Here is a 22,334-nt window from a genome sequence, read left to right on the forward strand (position 1 = left end):
TTTCATTGAGTTATGAGAATTGTTTCAAAACAAATAGATTTCTACCACAGAATTACTTTATTTAATATAGGCAAAATATTTTATTTATCATTATTCTATGAGAAAATTATTATTCTATTTGACAGGTGAAGAAACTTGGGCTAAAAGGAAACAAACCAAACTATCTTGACTCCTACATATATAAAACCTGCATTTATGTTTGCTCTCCAGCAGGCAAGGGTTTCTGTGTAATTTTCACTAGGATATGACTAACACTGAGAACTCTTTGTGCACTTTTTGTTGTATCAAAAGCATGTTATAAATACAATATAATGCTTTATACTTTCTCTCATGAGTTCAAGTTTAAAATGTCTGTAAAATGTTTAACTATGTTTCTTAACCTTATCTCTGTGAGCCTTAGGTTCTCTTCAATAAAGATGCATAGTTATTTGCCTGTCAGGGTTGTTATGAGGATTAAACCAAATGAGAGAACATAGGCAAATACCATCCCACCCCTAACGGCCAAATCCAGCATACAACAGATGCTCAACAAATGGTACTCATTATTTAGCCCAAGATTTGGATGTATGTGTACATACATATACATATACATGTGTATATATAATGTTCTTTAATATTGCTTTCCACTATTACAGTATTTAAACGAAATACTATACAAATTATGTTTGTAAACATAATTTCAGCCAGTAAAAGAGAGATGCACACACAGGTACAAGGTCTCAAAAACAAATCCAAGTTACTGGAAATGCAAGGAAAGAGAACAAATCACCATATGGTTAAAAACAAACATACAAATGAAACAACAAAGTGATGTGAAAAAAGCATATTTTTAAAAGAGACTGATAATATGTATTTTCTATGTAAAACTATATAAACTACTTTAACTGTTGTCCCCACAAAAGGCTATTAAATTGGCACATGTTAAGAAAAGTTTTTAGAGATAAGTTCATAAAAGTATATAGTTGAAGATATAATTTTCATATTTCCTTCAGTTAGCATTCTCTAACTGACAGTGAATTTTTAGTTTCAAAAATTTCAGTGTAAAACTCTTTTAACAATCATAAAAATTTATCTAAATGAAATATATAGGGACAGGAAATATGGCCAGTATATGACATATTTTTCAGGCCTTGTCTAAGTTTCCAGCATCACCAGTGCCCCCAATGCTGAGTCATACTATAGCACACTAGTAAAGAACATGAGCTCTGGAGAGAAAGTGTTTAGGTTTGAATCTTGGCCCCACTGACTGGCCATGTAACTATGACTAAGTTCCTCAATCTCTGTACACTTGTTTTGTCTTCCTTCAAATAATAATGGTAGCCTCTTCATAATGTTGTTGGATGTCTTAAATATAAGTGGCATATAGTTAAGTGTTCAGGAAGTGTTGACTGATGCCAATTACTACAACAACTACTACGGGGAATACAACACCACAACCACTTAAAGCATATGAATTATCTGCTGTTGTATTTAATGATATTATCTCATTTTTCTGTTTATTTACATATCAACTCCCTCACCCCAGGAATGAAGAATTATTCTTAACAAACTGTATGGCAAGCTAGAAGAAAAAAAGGCAAACTCAGAAAAACTGACTTTGGGTTATAGCTATGTTTTCTGGAGTTTATTCTGTAGCACTGTTTTACACTGGGCAACTAGGTGCAATTTTCTGTTTGGTTTCAGTTAACAGCCTCTGTATTTTATGCCCCCCCCCCCCAATTTTTATATATGGCATATGTTTAAAAATGGACGCCAAAGTGGGTGCTAAAATATCCTGTTGTTGCCTCAACAATTTTATATAATTAATAAAATTACAAGGCAAAGAAGGCAAAAATAGCAGAAGCTAAAGCCTATTATCTTCAGAAAAGCATAGCTGCATATTGAAAATCATTTCCTTTTATTAACTAGACCCCCAAATAAGTTGGTGGGTGCTATTTCCAAATAATTTGGAAATGCTGTTGAGATAAAATATGCAGCAGAATATTAGTTAATTAAAGCAATATTTTCAAACATTTCTGAAGAAATATACCTTGTATTGTAATGTGTGGAACAGCACAAGTATTCAAGTCAAATGAATCTATTTATATTATTTGCCGGCTACAAGAACCTGGGCATATTCAGCAATCTTTCCCCATACATAAAATGAGCACAATAATATATTCATAGATAGTCATAAAATTTTCATATGAGATTCAGTTATACTTCTTTTAGTATCGCATCGATTTCTAAGCTCAAAAGTGTGCCCACCACATAGCTAAATCATTCAAATTATGGTATGTTATATATTTCTAAGCATTCTTCATTTTCTTACAGTATACTCCCTTACTTCATAAAGTCCTTCCCTGATCATCTTAATTAAAATAGCGCCACCCCCTGAGCCTACTTTATTTTTACTCCTCATTCCAGTCATATCCTGTCATATTAAATATTTGTTGGTTGCCTATTATCACATGAGACTATAAGCCTCATGGGAGGCAAATACCTTTTCTGTTCACCAATCTATAAAAGTATATGACACACTGAAAGGATTTTTTGCTTAGAAAGGAAAAAGTAGCCTCTCAAGCACCCAGTCTTCAAAAAGGAACATCAATTTGAAATTATATTTATAATGACAGTTTTTATAAGTTAATTTCTCTTCTTGATAAAGCATTAAAAAGATTGACTGGGGCCTCCCGGGTGGCACAGCAGTTGAGCGCTGGGTTGCGAAGCTGCCAGCAGCCTCTGCAGCGCCGGTTCGATCCCCGGCTCCCGGCGAGGGTCCCACATGGCGCACAGATCTCTCCTGCCACCTGCTGCTCCCCTCAGCAGTGTATTTCATCAGTCTGCCTGTTCTGCTCTACGCTCTGGCTCTAGTGAATTCTCTCACCCTCCCGCGCTTCTGACTACCCAGTGCTTGTATAAATAAATAAATCTTTAAAAAAAAAAAAAAAAGATTGACTGGATACCAATGTGCAGGCCCAAATTTACAAGCAGGGGTATACTCAAAGTTTGTAAGTCTGTTATTTTAGAAGATATATTTAAGCAGAATTTAAAAATTAGTGATAAAAATGACTACAGATACCAAAGTATGTCTCACCCAAGTAGCACCATTTCTACTACATTGTTAATTAAGCAGGCTTTGAAGATGTCTCATAATCTAATGCTCTTGATGGGAAAATGCATTGTAGGTTGATTTAAAATAGACAAACACAAAAGTCTTAGTTATTTATTAGTCTCAAAAATACATATGCTAATTCTACAAATAAGTTTTATTTACTTTATTCTCTTTCGAGCCAGAGTAATAGTTGTTCTGAGGTAATATGGTAACATGTTGAGATGCAGAAAAGACTTATTTTCAAAGGGTAGAAATATGGGAAAGGAAATTAGAGTAGGGGAAAAGAGTAGAGTTGATCTCCAACCCAATGCAGAAAAGTTGTTCATAAATCAGGTATTTGCATTCAAAGGAATACTCTTCTGTATTTCCACAGACAGAAATTTCCACAGTGAGAAAAAAAATCTACCGTGACAATATAAGGTCTGAGAAGATACTAGATATTTGCATGGGCCTCTTTTTTCTGTGAATTTGCTATGCTCCAATCTTTTAAAATCATAAAATTCTAATAATAGAATGGAACCTTAGAGCTGATCTCCTTCAATTCTTTACTATCCTCCACTGCCTCACCTCCAAAACACACATACATTCTCTCTCTCTCAAAATCGAAAAACTGAGATACAGAAGATTACAATGGAAATGTTCTAAAAAAAATTCTATAAATCATAAACACCTATGTAAAAATTATGCTATTGTAATAATGAGTTATTCTAATGGAAGTCAAGGAGTGACAATAAAATCCACAATGTAACAAAGATGAAGTCACAGGCCCCATCTGAGAAATATGGGGGTGGGGTCATATGGAAGATGGTAGTTATATCATGGGAATCTCACTGCTCCTGCAACTTAGAAATGGTTTTCAGTTCTTTATTTTTGTTTTGGAAGACAACTACTTCAATGCATGGATTTACATATGATATATTTTATTCGTTTATTCATATAATGGAAAGAAAAACCAGAGAGATGTTGCCAGAAGATGCATCTAGAAGACTAAAGAAGTCCCCTTTTTATGTCAACATTGTGGTAAACTATCATCTACTATATGAAAAGCTAAGTAATTAGCCTGAGGTCAAAGTACTAACTAATTAGCAGCAAATAAGGGCTAGTAAACTAGTATTTCAAAAGTAGAATTATTAATACACAAAAATTGCTGATAACATAAATTTTTTCTAATTTGCAAAAAGATTGTATGTTTACATTTTCTTAGAATTCATTTTCTTTACCAGACCAACATTATTAATGGTACCCAGCACTTTGGTTTAGCCTTCAAAAGAATATTTAACTCATGTTGCTGAATTACATCATCCAATCCAAAGGCTGATCTTGAGAGTGGGGAACACAGGAGAAAGCATAGAAGAACAGGGAAAATATTTCTAACTCCTCTCCTCTCTTGCAGAAGCAGGGGATATGAGGCAAAATACTGAAATTGCCCAATATGACACCCCTTCTTTTCTCTTCCAGGAAAAACTGTTATTCAGATCCTGCATATTTCATGAAGATTCCATTCTAAACTTTCACAAAGCCCTTTCCTCTATCTCCTACTCCTAACAATTCTAAGATTTTTGGGCTTCAAAATTTTCTACCTCCACCAACTATTGGTCAAAACACCCATTTTATGAATACAATTAATCTCAACTCATAATTCTAGAACCAAAATCTGACTTAGAGTTCCTAAAATCTCGGGGGCACAGACAAAATTTTTAAAAGATTTATTTATTTATTAATGCCTAGAAGAACTGGGGTGTAGGCCACAGATGCAAAGGGTGAGAGGATTCACCAGAGACAGAGTGGGGAGCAGAGCAGGCAGATCTACTGAAACACACTGCTAAGAGGGGCAGCGGGCAAGACAGGAGAGGGCTGCTGAGCCATCTGTGAGTTAGCTCCTTGGCTGGGGATCAAACTCAGGCTGCAGCATTAATAGCCCTGAGACTTAACCTCTGGGGCACAGATTTTTAATAATATTAATAGTCCTTGCCTGGGGGAGAGAGGCAGGAAAATTCTTTGCATACATAAATCATTTGTCATTTGAAGAACACTATAGAGCTATAAACCAAACTGCCTTTCATTTCCTAGGTTACATATGGGTGTATACATATATAGGAAATGTATGCTTTAATTTCATGAGAAAATCCTAGAGAATATGTTTTTGGTTGATAGAGCTTTAGTGTCTCAAAGCTAGGAAAAAAATGGTAAACCTTCCCAGGTATATGGGGTGAGGTTCTTTAGCTGCCTTAAAAAAGATGAAAGTTCTGACATATCTGATAAATTACATCACTTATATATGAGTAAGTAAACATATGGTGCTAATGAATGCAACAATTGACTTTCCCCAAAGTATCATTTTCTGAAATTCTGTGACCCTGCAAAATGAAATTATAGTATTGGGCAAATAAACAAATAGGATAGGGGAAACCCTTATTATGCATAATATGGTGGGTCAGTAGCACTATGTTCACATAAAAAGATGTGCTTTTTTTCTATAATTATTTTTGTCAAAATATGGAGTAAGTATGATCTGGTTTTATTATGACTAAGTGCTTTAGGGCACTAATACCTCTTTATAAGACTATGAAACTGCTGAAAGAGTAACCAAAAACAATTTAATAACAATGAGAAATAAATTTGGAAATATTACTATATGTACATATATATTCAAACACAAAAGAAGATTTCAAGTAAAAAGACCCCTGAATGAGCAAATGTCTTTTCCCTCCTACTTCTTGCAGCTTCCCATCTCTTTCAATAAAAGGGATTGTTTTCCTTTTTAGTATATCCCTTTTAACTCTCAAGATTCTGATCAGAGAAAGTAAATAATTGATTCCACAAATTCCATTCACCTGAAATTATTTAAAATCCTAATTCATAGTGCATATATACTGTTTCAACATTTTATTATAATATAAATTAAAACACAAATAACCGAAAATTATAAAGTAGCCAAAATAAACCGTAAAATGGAGAAGGGAATCTTAAGAAAAAAAAAATATATTTTTAAAGATTTTCAGTTATTTATGCATACAAGAGCTGGGCACAGGCCAGAGATGGGGGGGGGGGGTTGTTGAGAGGATTCACCAGAGACAGAGTAGGGAACAGTACAGGCAGATCGACTGAAATACACTGCTGAGGGGAGCAGCAGGCGAGTCAGAAGAGGTCTGCTGTGCCATGTGGGTTGCTCTCTGGCCAGCCGGGGATCGAACTCATGTTGCAGAGGCTGTGGATTGCTGCATAGTGCAGTGTTTAACCTCCTGCACCACCAGGGAGGCCCAAGAAAATATTTTCTTTTTAGATTCATTTTTAATGTCAGTAAAGTTAATATTTTATATAGGAGTTCACTGATTTAACCAATTCCATTATCTAAAAAAAGACAACCAATGTTTAGACTTCAAAAATACTTTGACCTGCCCCATCACCCTTTCATAGCTGTCAAAGGAGCAAATAAGCACTATCCCTCATAATGGAACTACTACTAAAAAAGTATTTAATTTATGAAAAGCATGACAAATTATAGCTTGTAAAATTTAATTCAGTTAAAATACTCCTCGTACGTTAAAATAAATTTATTATTGTTATGTTGTGATTTCAAGTAGGTAGGAGCACACTCAGAATAAGTAAGATATTCTCATAGCCTTCATAATGTTAGCTACTTCAAAATGAAGCTGACACAATATCTCTCCAAAACTAAATGAAAAATAGAAATTATACCCTCAAAGAAACATTGCATAGATATTTCAAGGTTTTAACTTTGCCAGACTAGTAGATAATAGAGTAAAACATTTAAAAAATCTTACACAGGTGAATGTTCCTAAAAACTTAATGTAAATCAAACCTGATTCAAATCTACTTGAAAAACTTCCTCATTTTATTTGCTTCATTTTGTCATTCTCATTTTATTTGTTTCAAGTAAATCAATGCATAGCAATGTGATTTTTCCAATGTAGTATGTCTGTGTAAATTTTTAGCTTCAATGAAAGATCTTATCAGAAATTGTTATTTATTACAACAGTTATACAAATCATTTTATATTTATAGATAAGCACAGACATAAAATTTTATGTCAAAAATGAACACATTTCCCCTTTTATTTATATTGCTAAAATATAAAATATAGAATGGCCCATATTTAAAAGATCAGAAACAACAAGTGCTGGTGAGGATGTGGAGAAAAGGGAATGCTCCTTCAAAGCTGGTGGAAAGCTGTGCATTTCAAAACATTAAAACTAAACCTGCCATTCAACCCAGCAATTCCACTCCTGGGCATTACCCAAAACATTCAAAAACACTAGTTCAAAGGAAACTTGTACCCCCATGTTTATTGCAGTTGCTATTTACTATAGCTGTGTATGAATTATGTGGAAAACTAACAAAAACACAAAGATGGGGGGTTGTGGCTGAATCAAGGCATAAGAAGAATAAAATCTTTTTCTATTTAAAATTCAGAGCTACTTGACCTACTGCCCTTCATTATACACAGCTTAAAAGACTTAGCAAATATTTGCCAACCTATCTTGAATCAATTTCATCACTCAGATTAATTGACTTATTATATAATGTTAGCCAAAAAAAAAAAAATGTTTAGTGACCACAAGCCCACCCAGGCATATGCAAATATACATTACACACACACATACACACACACACACACACAGCCTACAAAGTCTGAATTTTTAAAATATTATATTTTCCAGCTGAATATGAATGTGATAAAATGAGCAATAAAATAAAATAATAAAATATTCTTTGTCAATGGTTTTAAGATGGGGCAAAAGAACACCAAAATGAAACATAATTGGACACCATTAGACAAGCTAGCTATCTAAACTAGTTTGTCCTACTTATTTGATAATTGGATGGCATATACTATTAACAGAACAGCAAAGATGCTTAGACTGAAATTTAAACCCTTAATTAAGCACTGGTTTGACAGTTCTAATGTCCTTTTTCTTCTTGACACCATGACTCAGAAGCCAATCTCAAATGAAAATTAACACTGCATATAGTATAATCTTATAACTGACCATGTTTAAAAAATGAAATCCTCAAGTTTTCAAAAATCATTGGCACCTACCCAAAACAACTTCTGTATAGTTTAACTCAAAGAATGGCAATTTGTAATAATACAAAAAGATTTCTGTGGATTCTCCTGACATCTTGATTACTGTCATCTGATCATAACACAAATGTAACTAACCAGGCTGCCATGTCAGCTTCTCTTCAGGGGCTAGGTCTTAATCAATGAAATGACTAATTCAACACTTTAAAAATCCAGTGAGTAGGTGCTTGGAGCCATTCCAGTTTTTACAAAGGTCAATATATCTAACTCAATAAAATACTTATCTTTCAAAATGCTTCCTTCTTTTCTAGGATTGAAAAATAAAATGTTACCATTTAAGTTTAAAGTGAACTTTAACTAGTAATTAAAATGTTCATACTTCTGAAATGGTGACCCATGAAAGCACAGTTTTAGTCATCGTCTTACAAGCAAAATCACATATCACAAACCCTTCCTCCTCTTTTCCAACCATTTAAAATAGTTTTCTAGTCTAAAAGACTCATGACAACATTTATTATTCTTTCTGCATCAGTCATTATTTGCTACAGTAGCATTACATATCAGCCTTTAAACAGACCTTTTTCTTTTGCTAAAGGCGCAACCAAGGCAAATGGAACTTAGATATAAACATTACCAAGAAAACAAGATGCCAACAAAATTTAAAAGACTTTAGTAGTTAAAATGTATTTTAACCATTCACATGTGCTTGTAGTGTTACAAATGATGAAAACCTAGTGTTCATATTCTTCATAACAGAAATTTATTCTTCACTTTAATATAAAGGCTATGTTGCATAAACAGAGGATTTAAAGCTGTAGCAGAGTGGCTGAATGAAAGGAAAATGGCAATCTTTCCAGCTCCAGTAGATGCCATTCCCTATCACACAATGTTTCCCAGTCATAAATACATGACAAATACTTCCTCAATCATTTTTTACGAGCAGGGATGCACAGGGGGTAGTCAATGGCTAGCTTGAGGGAAAATAGGAACAGCAGGCGGCAGAAACTGTACAGAAAATGGCTATGTGGTAAATTCTCTTCTGGAACATCACTCAGTTACCCAGTCTTTGATCTTTCAGCTACAATTACACTAACTTACACAAGATCTGATGCCCCCTCCCCCTCAAGCACCCACACAAACCAGACCATTAGTTATACATAAAATCTAAAATTTGGTTTTATAAATGGGATCATAACTCTACATTTTTTATACATTAAAATTTGCTATTTAGACCAGAGTTTACTTTCAATTCACTATAACCATATCATCATCACAACTGGTCTCACAAAAAACATGGGGTGTCTGGCGACAGCTAAATCACAGACTGGCGTCTCCCAAGCAGACTGTCTACCATTAGGGTCTGGGAAATGGTATTTACTATACAATTAGAGTCAGGGAGTTCTACCTGTAATCATCCATATACAGGTGTGAGAAGCCCCTTTGGGCAAGGAAACTGACTCATCCCTTTTCATGTAAACTTTGATGTCTGTATTGTTTCACAGAGCCTCAGGAAACCTTACCATTCATACTACAATGAGTAGATTTATTAACTCAGACCATGTAATACATTTTAAAATTCCTTCCCAAAGGTAACAATTTTTAGCACATTAATCATAAAATTTATAAGAATCTGAAACAAGACAGAACTGATTATTTTAAAGCTAATTATCTACTGAAGGACACTTACAGTCAGAACTAAATTTTCATGTTAACTTTATGCTTTCTAGAATATTAACAAAAAAGAAGTGAAATTCAGCTTCCTATGAGAACACAAAATGTCTTATAGTAATATCAACGGGCATTTTTAGTTGCAGTAATTTCACAGAATTTATTCTAATGATTTATTGGAGTTAACCATCTGACATTAATTATTGTTTTGGCTTCCAGTCTATGAATGTTTATTTTTCAGTTTAAAGCTTCTCACTCTTTGATATCATATGGAAATGAGAAGTTTTAATGGAAAATTGAAACCATGTGCATCTAAGTACTTAATGAAGTACAGGGAGAAACCGACTATATTTTAGGAGAATTCAGATATTTCACTTTGGATAGTTATGATTTGTTTGTATGACTTAATACTATAAAATACTGAGGGTCCAGTGAGGCAAATCAAGGTGAATAATATGCCAAATGTCTACATGCCAATACATATATATGAACATATGAAACTTTTAAAAGAAATCTTGTATACTTTGATTAATGTCAAAAAATGACAATTAATAATACATGGACACATAGCTTTCACCTTGTACACTTTAAAAGTATTTCAAAAAGATGCCTGGTCTTATCCCAAACTCCCCTGCCCTCCTCCTCCAGTTTAATTTAAAAAAAAAAAAAATTAAAATGTCCAATCTGAATTTTTTTATGCCCTTTTGTTTAAATTGAGGTAAAAATAGTTTACAATACTGTATGTGATTCAGAAATATAGGCTCATACCTCTTTATCACACCACATGCACCAAGGTCTAGCTATACTCCCAAGTGGATATTTTAAAGTTACATATATGTAATATCAACAAAGCTAGAAATTCCTAGTTTTAAGTTTTATTGCTCCAGCTGTATTTATTCTCATTTTGCAAAAAAAATGCCTATAAAATTTAAATTTGATAGGTAAATATGCATAATTCACTATTAATTTTATTTGGGTTTTTTCTTATGTTATTTCAGTGTAAATCAATCAGGAGACTCTTCTTGGAATTTAAATACAGGGAAAAGCTTTCTTAGACATTTTAAACTTTTTAATAATGAGGAGAGATATAATTATAATCAAAAGTACAGTAAAAACGTATGTATATATGTATGTTTGTATTGTATGTGTATAGCTATGTCTGTGTATATCTGGAGAGGAAAAACTTACCATTTGTTTTTCTTTCTAATGTAGTCTTTTTCAGAGAGATTAACCAAGTAGACCATTGGTTTTGAAGTCAGAAATAAGTGTTTATTTAACACTTCAATCTAAAGTGGGAGATAAAGAATTCTTTTTTAAAAGTTGAGTATTGTATAAAACAGAATAATTTGAAAGTAAACTTTTTTAAACAAAGCAGTCATTTTCATAATTCTTGCTTTCAAAGATTAGTTGTTATGAAATATCAGGAGCAGGGAAAAGTAAAAATAAGCCTGGGAATAAGCAATTATTAAAAGAAATAAAGTTTAATTAGATAGTGGTAAGTGTAAAATGAAGATAACTCTAAATTTGTTCTCTTAATAAACAAAGGCAAAAGCAATAATAGATGGCATATTTGTAACTTACCTCTTTGTCATTCCAGTCATGATAGAAGCGAACAGGTTTCTTTTGATCAATAACCCAGGATTTGACTTTGCACATTATGTCCTAAATAAGAGTGAGGAAAAAGTAAATACAAGATGAATACTGAGCATTTAGATATTAAATATTAAAATTAAAAGTTTTCAAATTCTCAAAATAAAAATAATTTTAAAATAAAGTCAAAGTTTTAATGAAATGAGAACTAAGTCACAGAGATTTTCAATTATCTCATTAGAAAACCAAGTACCAATGAAACATTGCTATGACATTAAATTTTAATATATAAAAGGTGGAATACTATCAACACTTGCAATGGTCTTAGAAATTTCAAGATAATTCAAATACACCAAAAACTACAACATTTAATGTTTCAACAATCCCTGGTGATGCTACTTACAAGATAAAAATGCTATTAGGAAAGGGGGAGGGGAGGGATACTAGAGGCACTTTTTCCTTAAAAAGAAAAATAAAATACATGAAGCTGAACCTATTATTGATGACCTATCCTCCAAAATATTAAATCAAATGACCAAAACCCTTTTTATTCTGAATTAATTTTTTGCCAACACCTTCTCCCTGCCCACTTCTCCCATCCTCACTCCAATACGCCTCTCTCCCCACCAACACCCCCCCCTCCCCAACCTGCCAAAGCCTCCATTACACAATGGCAAGAGCCCTGCACTGGTGACCTCCAACCAGCTGCATTCACTTTCAGAACATCTCTCTCAGCTGGAAATCTAAAGGCCTTTTAGTTAGCAAGCTAGTGTGCATTCAGAAGGAGTAACTGCAGGAAGAGCCCAATGTGCTTTGTTTCTCTGGCCTTTCTTCACAGAAAGATTAATCATCTGTGAAATGGAAACGGCAAACAGCAAGTGACACAAACTGAACCCTTCAAGCCTTTCCTCATCAGTTTTGTGGTTCTGAATCTAAAAGCTGTGTGTGGCAAGGTTCTCCTTACAGGCAGGTGTTAATAAAAGACTCTTAGGTCTGAAAGGTCAAACTTAGCTCTTCCAGAAGAAGTACATTTGTGAGTCATCTCTTTTTTTTGTTTTTGGGGTTTTTTTTGGGGGGAGGGGATAATTTATGGATATGTTTTAGATATGTATTTCTAAAACTTTATAATACACAATTACTAACAATTCCTTAGATGTTTATCGGTGTATTTTTCTTTACCATAAATCAGTTATTCTATAAATATTCAATTGTATAAATTATCTCAGTATTTAGTATATCTTCCTTCCAAATCTTGCTGTTACCAAGAGGAAAAATAAGGAAAAAGCCCTATATCCTTAGATCCTGATTTGAAACCCTCCAGGAAAAGGACTTCCCACAGATTTTAACAAGGATGGGGCAAGTAGAAAACTTTTAATGAAATCTAACATGTTCTGCTTAAGAATAATCACTTTTACTCTTCTAGAACTGAATTTCACTCATAAATGTTTAAAAGTGGCTAATGTAACACCATTTCCTACAAGGAGAAGATCAAAGTGCTATATTACAAATGCATTATGATTAAAAAAGCCCTGTGCAGCCTTGCTATTAACTGTTCTTTAAACCCTAAAAGGCTTCCCATAGATCTCACTTGGCACTGCATATACAACCTTTGACAAGTAATGTAGACCATTTTTATTCATTGCCTAAAATTGTAGGCAATTATGTGCGTCACACTGGCCACCTGCAAATACTGAATGCCTGCTCCAGTTGTCAGTGCAAAAAACTAATGTCGGAGGGGATTAATCTAGGGGGAGAGAGTCCTCTTTAATGGTTCCAGCAGGTGAAATGGCCCAGCTGGTTACTATGATGAGTGGCCAGAACAGCTTATGTAGAGACAGGCAACAAGATTATACAAAAGAAGAAGAAAACAGTGGTACCATCTTATATTTGGTCCCATTAGTTTTTTCAATTGAAGAAAACAGATAAAAAGAAGCCAAACCAAAAATAAGGAAATTAAAATGTAATTATATAAAAAGTGTAAAATAGTTTCTTTTCCTACAAAACCAAAGGGCCTTAATAAATGCTGATCTCTAGTGAAGGAATTTCAGCAAATCTCTTTCATTTTAAATTAAATTAACTAGACTGTCACTTTAGAACATAGAAATCTTATCATGAAAGCTTTTTTACATCTCCTTCATACACAGCAAATTACATTACAAATTAGAAGCACTCAAAAGAGAATTAACTATAAAATTCTCAAACAATATATTCATTAAAGCCACATTCAAATCTTTTAAGAAAAATCTGTAAATTATATCAAATTTTTGAATAATTGAAAGTAAAAATATTTTAAAACATTTTATTTTGTACCCTCTTGATTATCCCCATGAAAGATTGAACAGCCAAGAAAAGGCAGATTACTGAAAGATGCCAACCTTACTTAAGACAAATGAAAAATAGATTGTTCACAGGTAAGATTTTCATATATAAATGACCATTATATGCTATCACTGCAATACACTATTTTTCTTACATAAAGTAAAATTTTTATTTTAGGAAAAAAAAATGTATGTTCCTTATCTGAAAAACTTCTTGTCAGAAGAAAGAAACATGTGGACTAACTTGCATATAATACTTAATGGACTGAAATTTTTTCTTAACATATAAACACATAATGATAATAAAAAGTGGCATCTGGTCAACTGAAAAACAACTTAATGCATACTTAACCTACTTTAAATAAACCAGAATACAATAAAAACAAATAACACTTTAATGCTTGGTGCAGCAGAAGTTACTTTAAGATGCATTTCATTGGTATGTAGGAAAAGAGCTGTTTCTGATAACTTTAACAAACTCCTTATTTGCAGAATAAACTCTGTACATGATGAAGATTATACAAAAATTCCTGGTCTTCTAAACTTTAGTTATATTGCAATGATGTGAGTATACTAATTCAACCTTTACTTCATTGATAAAATGAAATGATGATTCTATCTATCCCCTGGGGTAACTGTGAAGATGAAAAAAGATAATGCATATATGGTGTTTAGCATAGCTCTTGGCAAAGAGTAAATTCTCAATAAATGTGAATTTTTGCCATTATTACTGTTGAAATATTAAATGCCAGTGATATATAAAATGGCAATATATTCTCTTGGGTACTCCTGTAATGCATATATACCTATTTTCCAATTTGAATAATTATTCATTATCCCGTTTCTTCAAATTTCTAAAGGTTACCAGTAATGCTAATTTTCTCAGTGAAACCTCAATTCAGGAGTCTAGTTTTAACATTATCAAAAACTAGTTTCTGTAAACAATTACCTTTTAACTGCAAAGAAACAATTCAAAGAAACAATTCAAACTTTGATACCTCTGTCTTCATTTTGACTCTTCTTACTGATAACTTTACATTTAACTTTAGAAATAGTCTGTTTACTTATGTATGACTGTTATTGTTAATAGCATTTATAATATATTTGGGCTCAGGAAGGATATATGCCTTGCTTAAATTCTCACAGCTAGTGAGTGGCAGAGTGAAGATTCAAATTCATATCTAAGTAACTTGAAAATTTATGTTCTGTCCATCCTGGTTTATTTGTTTTTCTCTTTTTTAAGATTTATTTATTTATGCATACAAGAACTGGGGCACAGGCCAGAGGTTCGGGGCGGGGGTGGGGGAGTGTGGTTTTATGTGAGAGGATTCACCAGAGACAAAGAGGGGAACAGAACAGGCAGAATGACTGAAATACACTGCTGAGGGGAGCAGTGGGCAAGTCAGGAGAGGTCTGCTGCACCATGTGGGTCTTCACCTCCCTGGCGGGGATGGAACTCATGCTCCAGTGGCTGTGAATTGCTTCATAGTGCTGTGTCTTAACCCCTTGCGCCACCAGGAAGGCCTCTTCTTTCTTACTGCCTTTCTAATTGCTCCTTGTTTAGCCTAGGCATTCCTATGATTGTTATTCAAAGTTCACATTTTCATTCCAAGGTCATCAAGGAAACTCAATATTATTTGGAATAATATCTGATTTTCAATCCATGCATCACAAAAATATTTCTCTTTCCACACTATAACGTAACCCAGCTATTTATGAGACTTTCCTAGACTACTTACTAGACTTATCTATTTTGGTATTCTTTAGCTCTCATAGCAAGATTTATTAATCTATGACCCATAAATGAATTTCAAGGGCTCCCTAACACCCTGAAGTTGCATATTTATGTGTCTTTGAGGGATGATGGCACATACTTTATAAATGCTTCTTTAAAGGAATTCATAGTCCCAAAATCCAAGAACCACAGTTGTGAGTGATTGTGTGGCAATATTCAAATTCCCCCAACAACAGCCATAGACTTTCAGACCAGGGATCCAGAGACACTGACTTAAAACTTTATTCAGCCAGATCATGCACTTGAAGTTCATTTCTATTAATCAACATTGTGCTGATAAAAATTCCAACAACAATGTTTATCTAACAAAATCCCACTTAAAATATTAATAAGGATGTTGGAAAACATTACAAATTGAATAGCAATTACTATTCTTAAAGAATCGCTTGCTTGAGGGGCCACCCTGGTGGCCCAAAGGGTTAAGACACAACCTATGAAATTATCCACAGCCACTGCAGCACAAGTTCGATCCCCGGCCAGGGAGGAGACCCACATGGCGCAGCACACCTCTCCTATCTCGCCCGCTTCTCCCTTCAGCAGTGTATTTAAGTTGGTCCACCTGTTCTGCTCCTCACTCTGTGACTGGTGAATCCTCTCACCCACCACACCTCTGGATACTCTGGCCTGTACCCCAGTTCTTGTATGCATAAATAAATAAATAAATCTAAAAAAAATGGCTTGCTTGAGAGTAAAAACAAAAGTTTAGACAGACTAAACATGTTCATACCATATGTGACTTGACTTACTATATACTAAAATAAACCACAAAGCTATACTAATTAAAACAGTGTGATACTAGCATAAGGACAGAGGTATAGATTATAAACAACTTAAAATCCATTAACTGGAGAGTTGTTAATATGTGCCGTTCATATAACAGGGAAAACTAGTGGCAGAGTCACAATATGATTCCATTTGTGGTTTTCACCTATATGTAACACATAAATAAATGCTCTTAAATAATGAAACTGGATAAATACCATACCAAATTGTTAGCAATAGAAATATCTCCAGATGGTTGGACTTTTCCATTATACCTTCTTTTAATGCTGCATCATTTATTTTTAACCAATAAATATCTTTATAAAAGGAAAATATATTCACTAGGTGAAAGGAAAGGAAGGAATTCATCTCTTCTCTGACCACTATCTGTAATCCTAAAATTTGATGGCTAAATGGATAGACTTGGCAGTTTATCAAGGTGACTCACTCTTATTTTGTAATAATTATAGCTTCCAAGCCTGATATTTCCCTTTAGCCAATCTCACCATAATACCTGATGCTAACATGCAGAAAAGCTGACCCATGCTGGGTTGGGTACTTTAACACATACCAACAATGCAGCCAAAAATGCACTTAGACACAAAGAATGGGGGCAAGACCTTGAGCTCAAAATAATCTGGCTAGAAGTCTACTGATAAAGCTTCCTCAATTCCAATGCAGTGTATCCTCACTGAATATCCCAAATCAAGGAAAGTTTTTCTTATAGTATATTCTAATTTGAAATTTAGGATATCCCTGAATCATCAACAATATTAAACATTGTTACTCTACTAGATGAATGTTGCTGTTTATGGAGGCCAGAGTACTGATTGCTTGACTACCATCTTTCTATATACATCAGTGACTGAAACTCCCAGAAAAGAATCAGGCAACAAATGAGAAAACTAAAACAACTGGTAGCAATGCTTTATATAGTGGGGTGAATGTGTATGTGTGTGTGTATGTGTGTAAGTAGGGGTTATCCTCCAAGAATTAATAGATTAATTCTAGAAAGAACAGCATATATGTTGGCGGTTGTGGGTTTTCTGTTATATGACTCACTGAAGGACATGAAATAGATAGCTAAAGAATGACAACTGGAATAGTTCATTCATTCTTGAGGTACAGTTCGCAATAGGAGATCTGACCATTATTTAAGAAGGCAATTGTTCCTATGAGGCCTGTAAATAAGTTTGAATGGATTTCACCATGTTCAAGAAAGACAAAAGGGGAAAACCCCACAAATTTCATTTTAATAAAAAGGCAACTGAATAGGGAGAGTTATAAAGGAAAAAAAATAATCACGAATTATTTGGCATACCTGGCATTATGTAAAACAAACAAATAGAACATCTATAAAACAGGAACCTGAAGTTGTAAGGAGAAAACAGAATGAGATCAGAAAAAATGTATGAAATGTCAAGAGAGTTGATGAGTTTAAGAAAGACTTTTTTCTTTTAAGATTTTATTTATTTTATGTAGAAGAACTAGGATGTAAGCCAGAGGTGGAGGGTGAGAGAATTCACCAGAGACAGAGCGGGGAGCATAACAGGTGGACCGACTGAAATACACTGCTGAGGGGAGCAGCGGGTGAGACAGAAGAGGTCTGCTGCGCCATGCGGTAGCTCCAAAGCCAGGGATCAAACTCAGGCTGCAGTAGCTTTCGATAGCTTGATAGTGCTGAAACTTTAACCCCTGAGCCACCAGGGAGGACCTTATTCTATCAATTTCTAAAAGATTTAATATTAACAATTTTCTATCATGACGGTAGACTTGGCCCTTTTTTTTCAACCTCTTAGTTCCATCAACTTTGGCTTTATGTATTTTAAGGTTATATTAATAAGCACATGTGAACTTAAAACGATCTTTTTTGGTAAATTGAACATTTAGTGTTATGAAATACTCTTTTTAAGAGGATAGAGAAAACATGGTAACTGAAGGATGAGGAGTGTGGCATTCATAAAAAAAGCTTTTTAAAAAAGATTTAAGAAGTCATCTTTAAATAGCTGATAAAAACAATCTAGTTTAAGAGAGATAAGGTTCTATCAAGAAAACAGAGATAACCGGTGATTGAAATACCATTTTGTGAATACACTGAAAACCACTGAATCATTAAAAAGTTTATAGGTATGTGTGTGTTACTTATGGTTATCTTACTTATTTTACTTATTTATCTCAATAGTCACTTAAAAAAAACTTAAAAAGTCATTTAAAAGAAACAAAAAAAAAAAAGAAGGGATGACTAACAGCGTAAGGTTTCTGAAAAATTAGGAAGTAGATAAGAGGAGTGAATAAGTAGGTTTTATGAGTGGCTAGTGGAAAACTAAGAGAATTTAAATGTCTGATGGCTTTTATTTTAATCTTTGAAGTAGGAGGCAGTCATTTGCTAAGAGTAGGGATGGATGAAAGTAGGAAGTGGGAATAAATCAGAGGTCTGAGGAGGTAGGGAAGCAGTTGCAGCAGAGAATAGTTCTATATACTCAAGATAGATTTAGCTGAGGGCCCACTTTAAGGTGGTAATAATATATTTATGGAGATACTAAATGTCCCACTTTTAGTTTCTCCACTGTGTGTGTTTGGCTACAGGAAAAGAGAAAGTAGGCAGGTGGGAACACCCAGTAAAGTATTCCTTCAACCTATGTTCTATAACATCAGTTCTATGAGCTCATTCCCTCAGGGTATATTTAAACTGATGATTCTAAAGTAGTCTGTTACTTTAGAATTAGGGTCTAATCCTTACGACCCTTGCCCTGAACCTTGTACATTCTTTTATGTTATTCCAGAAGTGTTACACATCTTTATACTTCCTAACTGTTGTCCTGGATTAAATAACAGTGAACACAGAGGACCTGTATGTACTAGGTCTCCTACACAGCACACAAAACACGAAATTCAAAATGGTGCTTACTTAGTTCTCTCTGAAAGGAACCTGATTTAATCCACAGCTTCTGCTAAGCAGTCCTACCCAGAACACCGCCTCCTGGTCAACTGGTGGGCACTTAACCTATGAAACAGACTCATACAAAAAACCAACAAAACAAACAGCCCTTCTAAGGCCAAGTAGACACTTGCTAGCAGGAAATGGAATTAGGAAATACGAAGATAAAAGAACTGAAGAATTAAGCTGAATGGACCACTGAAATAACACAAGTTAGCATGAACCACATGACATGATAAATAAGGTAATTATAAATAAGTATAAATTATGGAGAATCAGTTATTAAAAACATATACATACAATTGCAGATAAACTCTAGTGGCAGCAGGAAAAAAAGCAGAATTTTAGTAAAGCAGAATGGAGAACGTCTGAATGATGAGAGTGGTAGAGCACCAACTAACCACAAGATACACAGTCTTCCGCTGAATTAATGGGTACTGTCCTGGGATGGTTTACATGTCAACTTCAAGGTCTGGCTATTCACATTTTCCGTTCTTAAATATGTTTGGATTTCCATTTCCCTTAGTCCTTGTATTTTAAAAGTATAATTCCATTTCTTGAAACAGCCTAAGGAGCATCTCTCTTTTTCCATTGCTGTTTTTTCTTTTTTTAATTTGAATCTCTGTTCTTTTCTTTACACTTGAAAGAACCCAATATAAAAATACAATAAAACTTCTGAGATTAATTGACTCAAAAAATTTCATGGGCCTACCTGGTGGTGCAAGGGGTTAAGCTGCAGCACTATGAAGCTATCAGTAGCCACTGCAGCCTGAGTCTGACCTCTGGCCAGGGAGCTAACCCACACGGCGCAGCAGACCTCTCCTGTCTTGCCTGCTGCTCCCCTCAGCAGTGTATTTCAGTCAGTCCACCTGTTCTGCTCCCTACTATGTGTCTGGTGAATCCTCTCACCCCCACACCTCTGGCCTATAACACAGCTCTTGTATGCATGGATAAATAAATCTTTTTAAAAAAAATTCATTTCTAGGAGTTCTTACAATAATGACTACAAGCTGAGGAAATAAAATATACAGCATTAAGATGACTACTAGATTAATACTGATCAATTATGCTTACACTCTCATTCTTCTCATCCCAGTTCAAGAAAAACAGACACTTTATCCAGTCCTGTCCACTTATACCTAAGAGCATCATCATCAAAAAACTCATTATTGCTTAGAACAATCATGTCTCCTAGACCCAGGAACTAGTCCTGCCTACCATAGTTTGACTCCCAAATTGATAATTACCCACATCAAAGTAAACAACTTGCCATTGTTATTTTGAAAATGTTATAAATGTCCTCTTTTAGCTTTGAGGTATGCATGCTATGTAGATTCAAATAATGCACTGCAATAATTTCCAATCACATTCCTAGTTCATGCATTATTAAATGGGCTGATATGTGTAATATATTTTAACTTTGGGGTTCATTTCCATGATTTTTTTTATAAAGGCAATAAAATCAAAGCAGAAAAGCATTCATAATTCTATCTCCCTAAGCCTCTATAGTCATTTAACATTGCCTTCCAGACTGTTTTCAGAGATTTCTTCAAAAATGTTATATTATCACAGTGTAATTGTACAACAATGTCACAGTATTATTCACAGCAGTGGCCAAAATGTAGAAACTACCCACATAACCACAATACGTAGTATATACTTATAATTCAGTCTTAAAAAGGAATGAAATTCTCATTCATGCTAAAATATGGATACATTATACTAAATACATTATATTTATATATTGAATACATTATACTAAATAAATACATTATACTAAATAAATACATTATACTAAATACATTATATTTATATATTGAATACATTATACTAAATAAAATAAGCCAGATAAAAAAGACAAAAGTTATATGATTCTACTTAGATTACATACCTAGAATAGGGAAATTCATAGGACAGAAAGTAGAACAGTGATTAGAGGGGCTAAGAAGAGGAGTTATTATTTATAGGATACGGAGTTTCAGTTTAGGGAAGTAAAAAAAAATTCTAGAAATGGAGAGTGGTGTTGATTGCACAACTATGAATGTACTTAATGACATCAAATTGTACACTTAAAATGATTAAAGTGCTAAATTTTATGTTACAGTTTATCACAATGAAAGCTATTTAAAGAGTAGCAAACTTCTGCTTTAGGCTAATCTTCAAGGATACTATGAAATGGAATTGGAGGAGCAGCAAATGAGCAGAGTTCTAATAAGTAAATAAGATCATGTGAAACCAAAATGTTTAGATCATTGTTGAGAGTTGAGAAAATATAAGTCAGACAAAGCTTAATCACAAAGAAATTTGTGAGCCATAGAATTTATGTTGGCAGTATCTTACAGGAAGATACTGGGGTATTTTAATCAAGGGAATAACATTAATCTACATTTTATATCTGTGGAAAACAAGAAGGAAGGTAAAGAAATCAGTCAAACTGCAAAAATAAACTAAGTAAATAAGGCGCAAATAAAAGATATGAGAAGGAAGGAAGAGATATAGGCAATACTCAGGAGATGATGATCAATAGGAAGGGATGTAGAAGGTAAAGGAAAAAGGTTAAGTCCAAGATATTTGTTTTCAATTCAAACAATTTGGTTCCATTAACTGAGTCAGAGATGACAAGGACAGAGAGAACATGGGGAAAAAGGTGAAGGAATGCAATTTAGCCTCACTAAATTCTTTTAGAATCTTGTTTAAGAAATTATCTTAAACAGAATAATTCTTGCTGTGTAAGGTAAGTCGTATAAGAATAAGTCATATAAGGGCCTTCCTGGTGGCGCAAGGGGTTAAGATGCAACCTATGCAGCTATCCGCAGCTTCTGCAGCACGAGTTCTATCCCCAGCCAGGGAGCTACCCACATGATGAAGCAGACCTCTCCTGACTCGCCCGCTGCTCCCCTCAGCAGTGTATTTCAGTAGATCTGCCTGTTCTGCTCCCTACTCTGTCTCTGGTGAATCCTCTCACCCACCACTCCTCTGGCCTGCATGCCAGTCCTTATATGCATAAATAAATAAAATTAAAAAAAAAAAAAAACCACTGATCTATGATTTATTCTGAAGCAGCAGGATCAAATATGAGGAAAGAAAATGATGGAATAATCACAGTTTTTGGAAATGAGAAA

The 22,334-nt window shown here is 34.1% G+C and overlaps 1 protein-coding gene across 1 annotated transcript in view; it reads right to left on the reverse strand.

The window, feature by feature from the left end:
- OLA1 (Obg like ATPase 1) overlaps positions 1–22,334 on the reverse strand; it is a 147,081-nt gene that overhangs the window by 31,865 nt on the left and 92,882 nt on the right. The window contains exons 6-7 of the mRNA XM_037523562.2: positions 11,391–11,471; positions 10,998–11,095 (exon numbers count right to left, since the gene is read on the reverse strand). Coding sequence (XP_037379459.1) covers positions 10,998–11,095; positions 11,391–11,471 — 179 coding nt within the window. The remainder of the gene's footprint in view (positions 1–10,997; positions 11,096–11,390; positions 11,472–22,334) is intronic.

Source organism: Talpa occidentalis, unplaced genomic scaffold (genome assembly GCF_014898055.3).
Source record: "Talpa occidentalis isolate TD23 unplaced genomic scaffold, MPIMG_talOcc4v2.1 talOcc4.3, whole genome shotgun sequence".
NCBI lineage: Eukaryota > Metazoa > Chordata > Mammalia > Eulipotyphla > Talpidae > Talpa > Talpa occidentalis.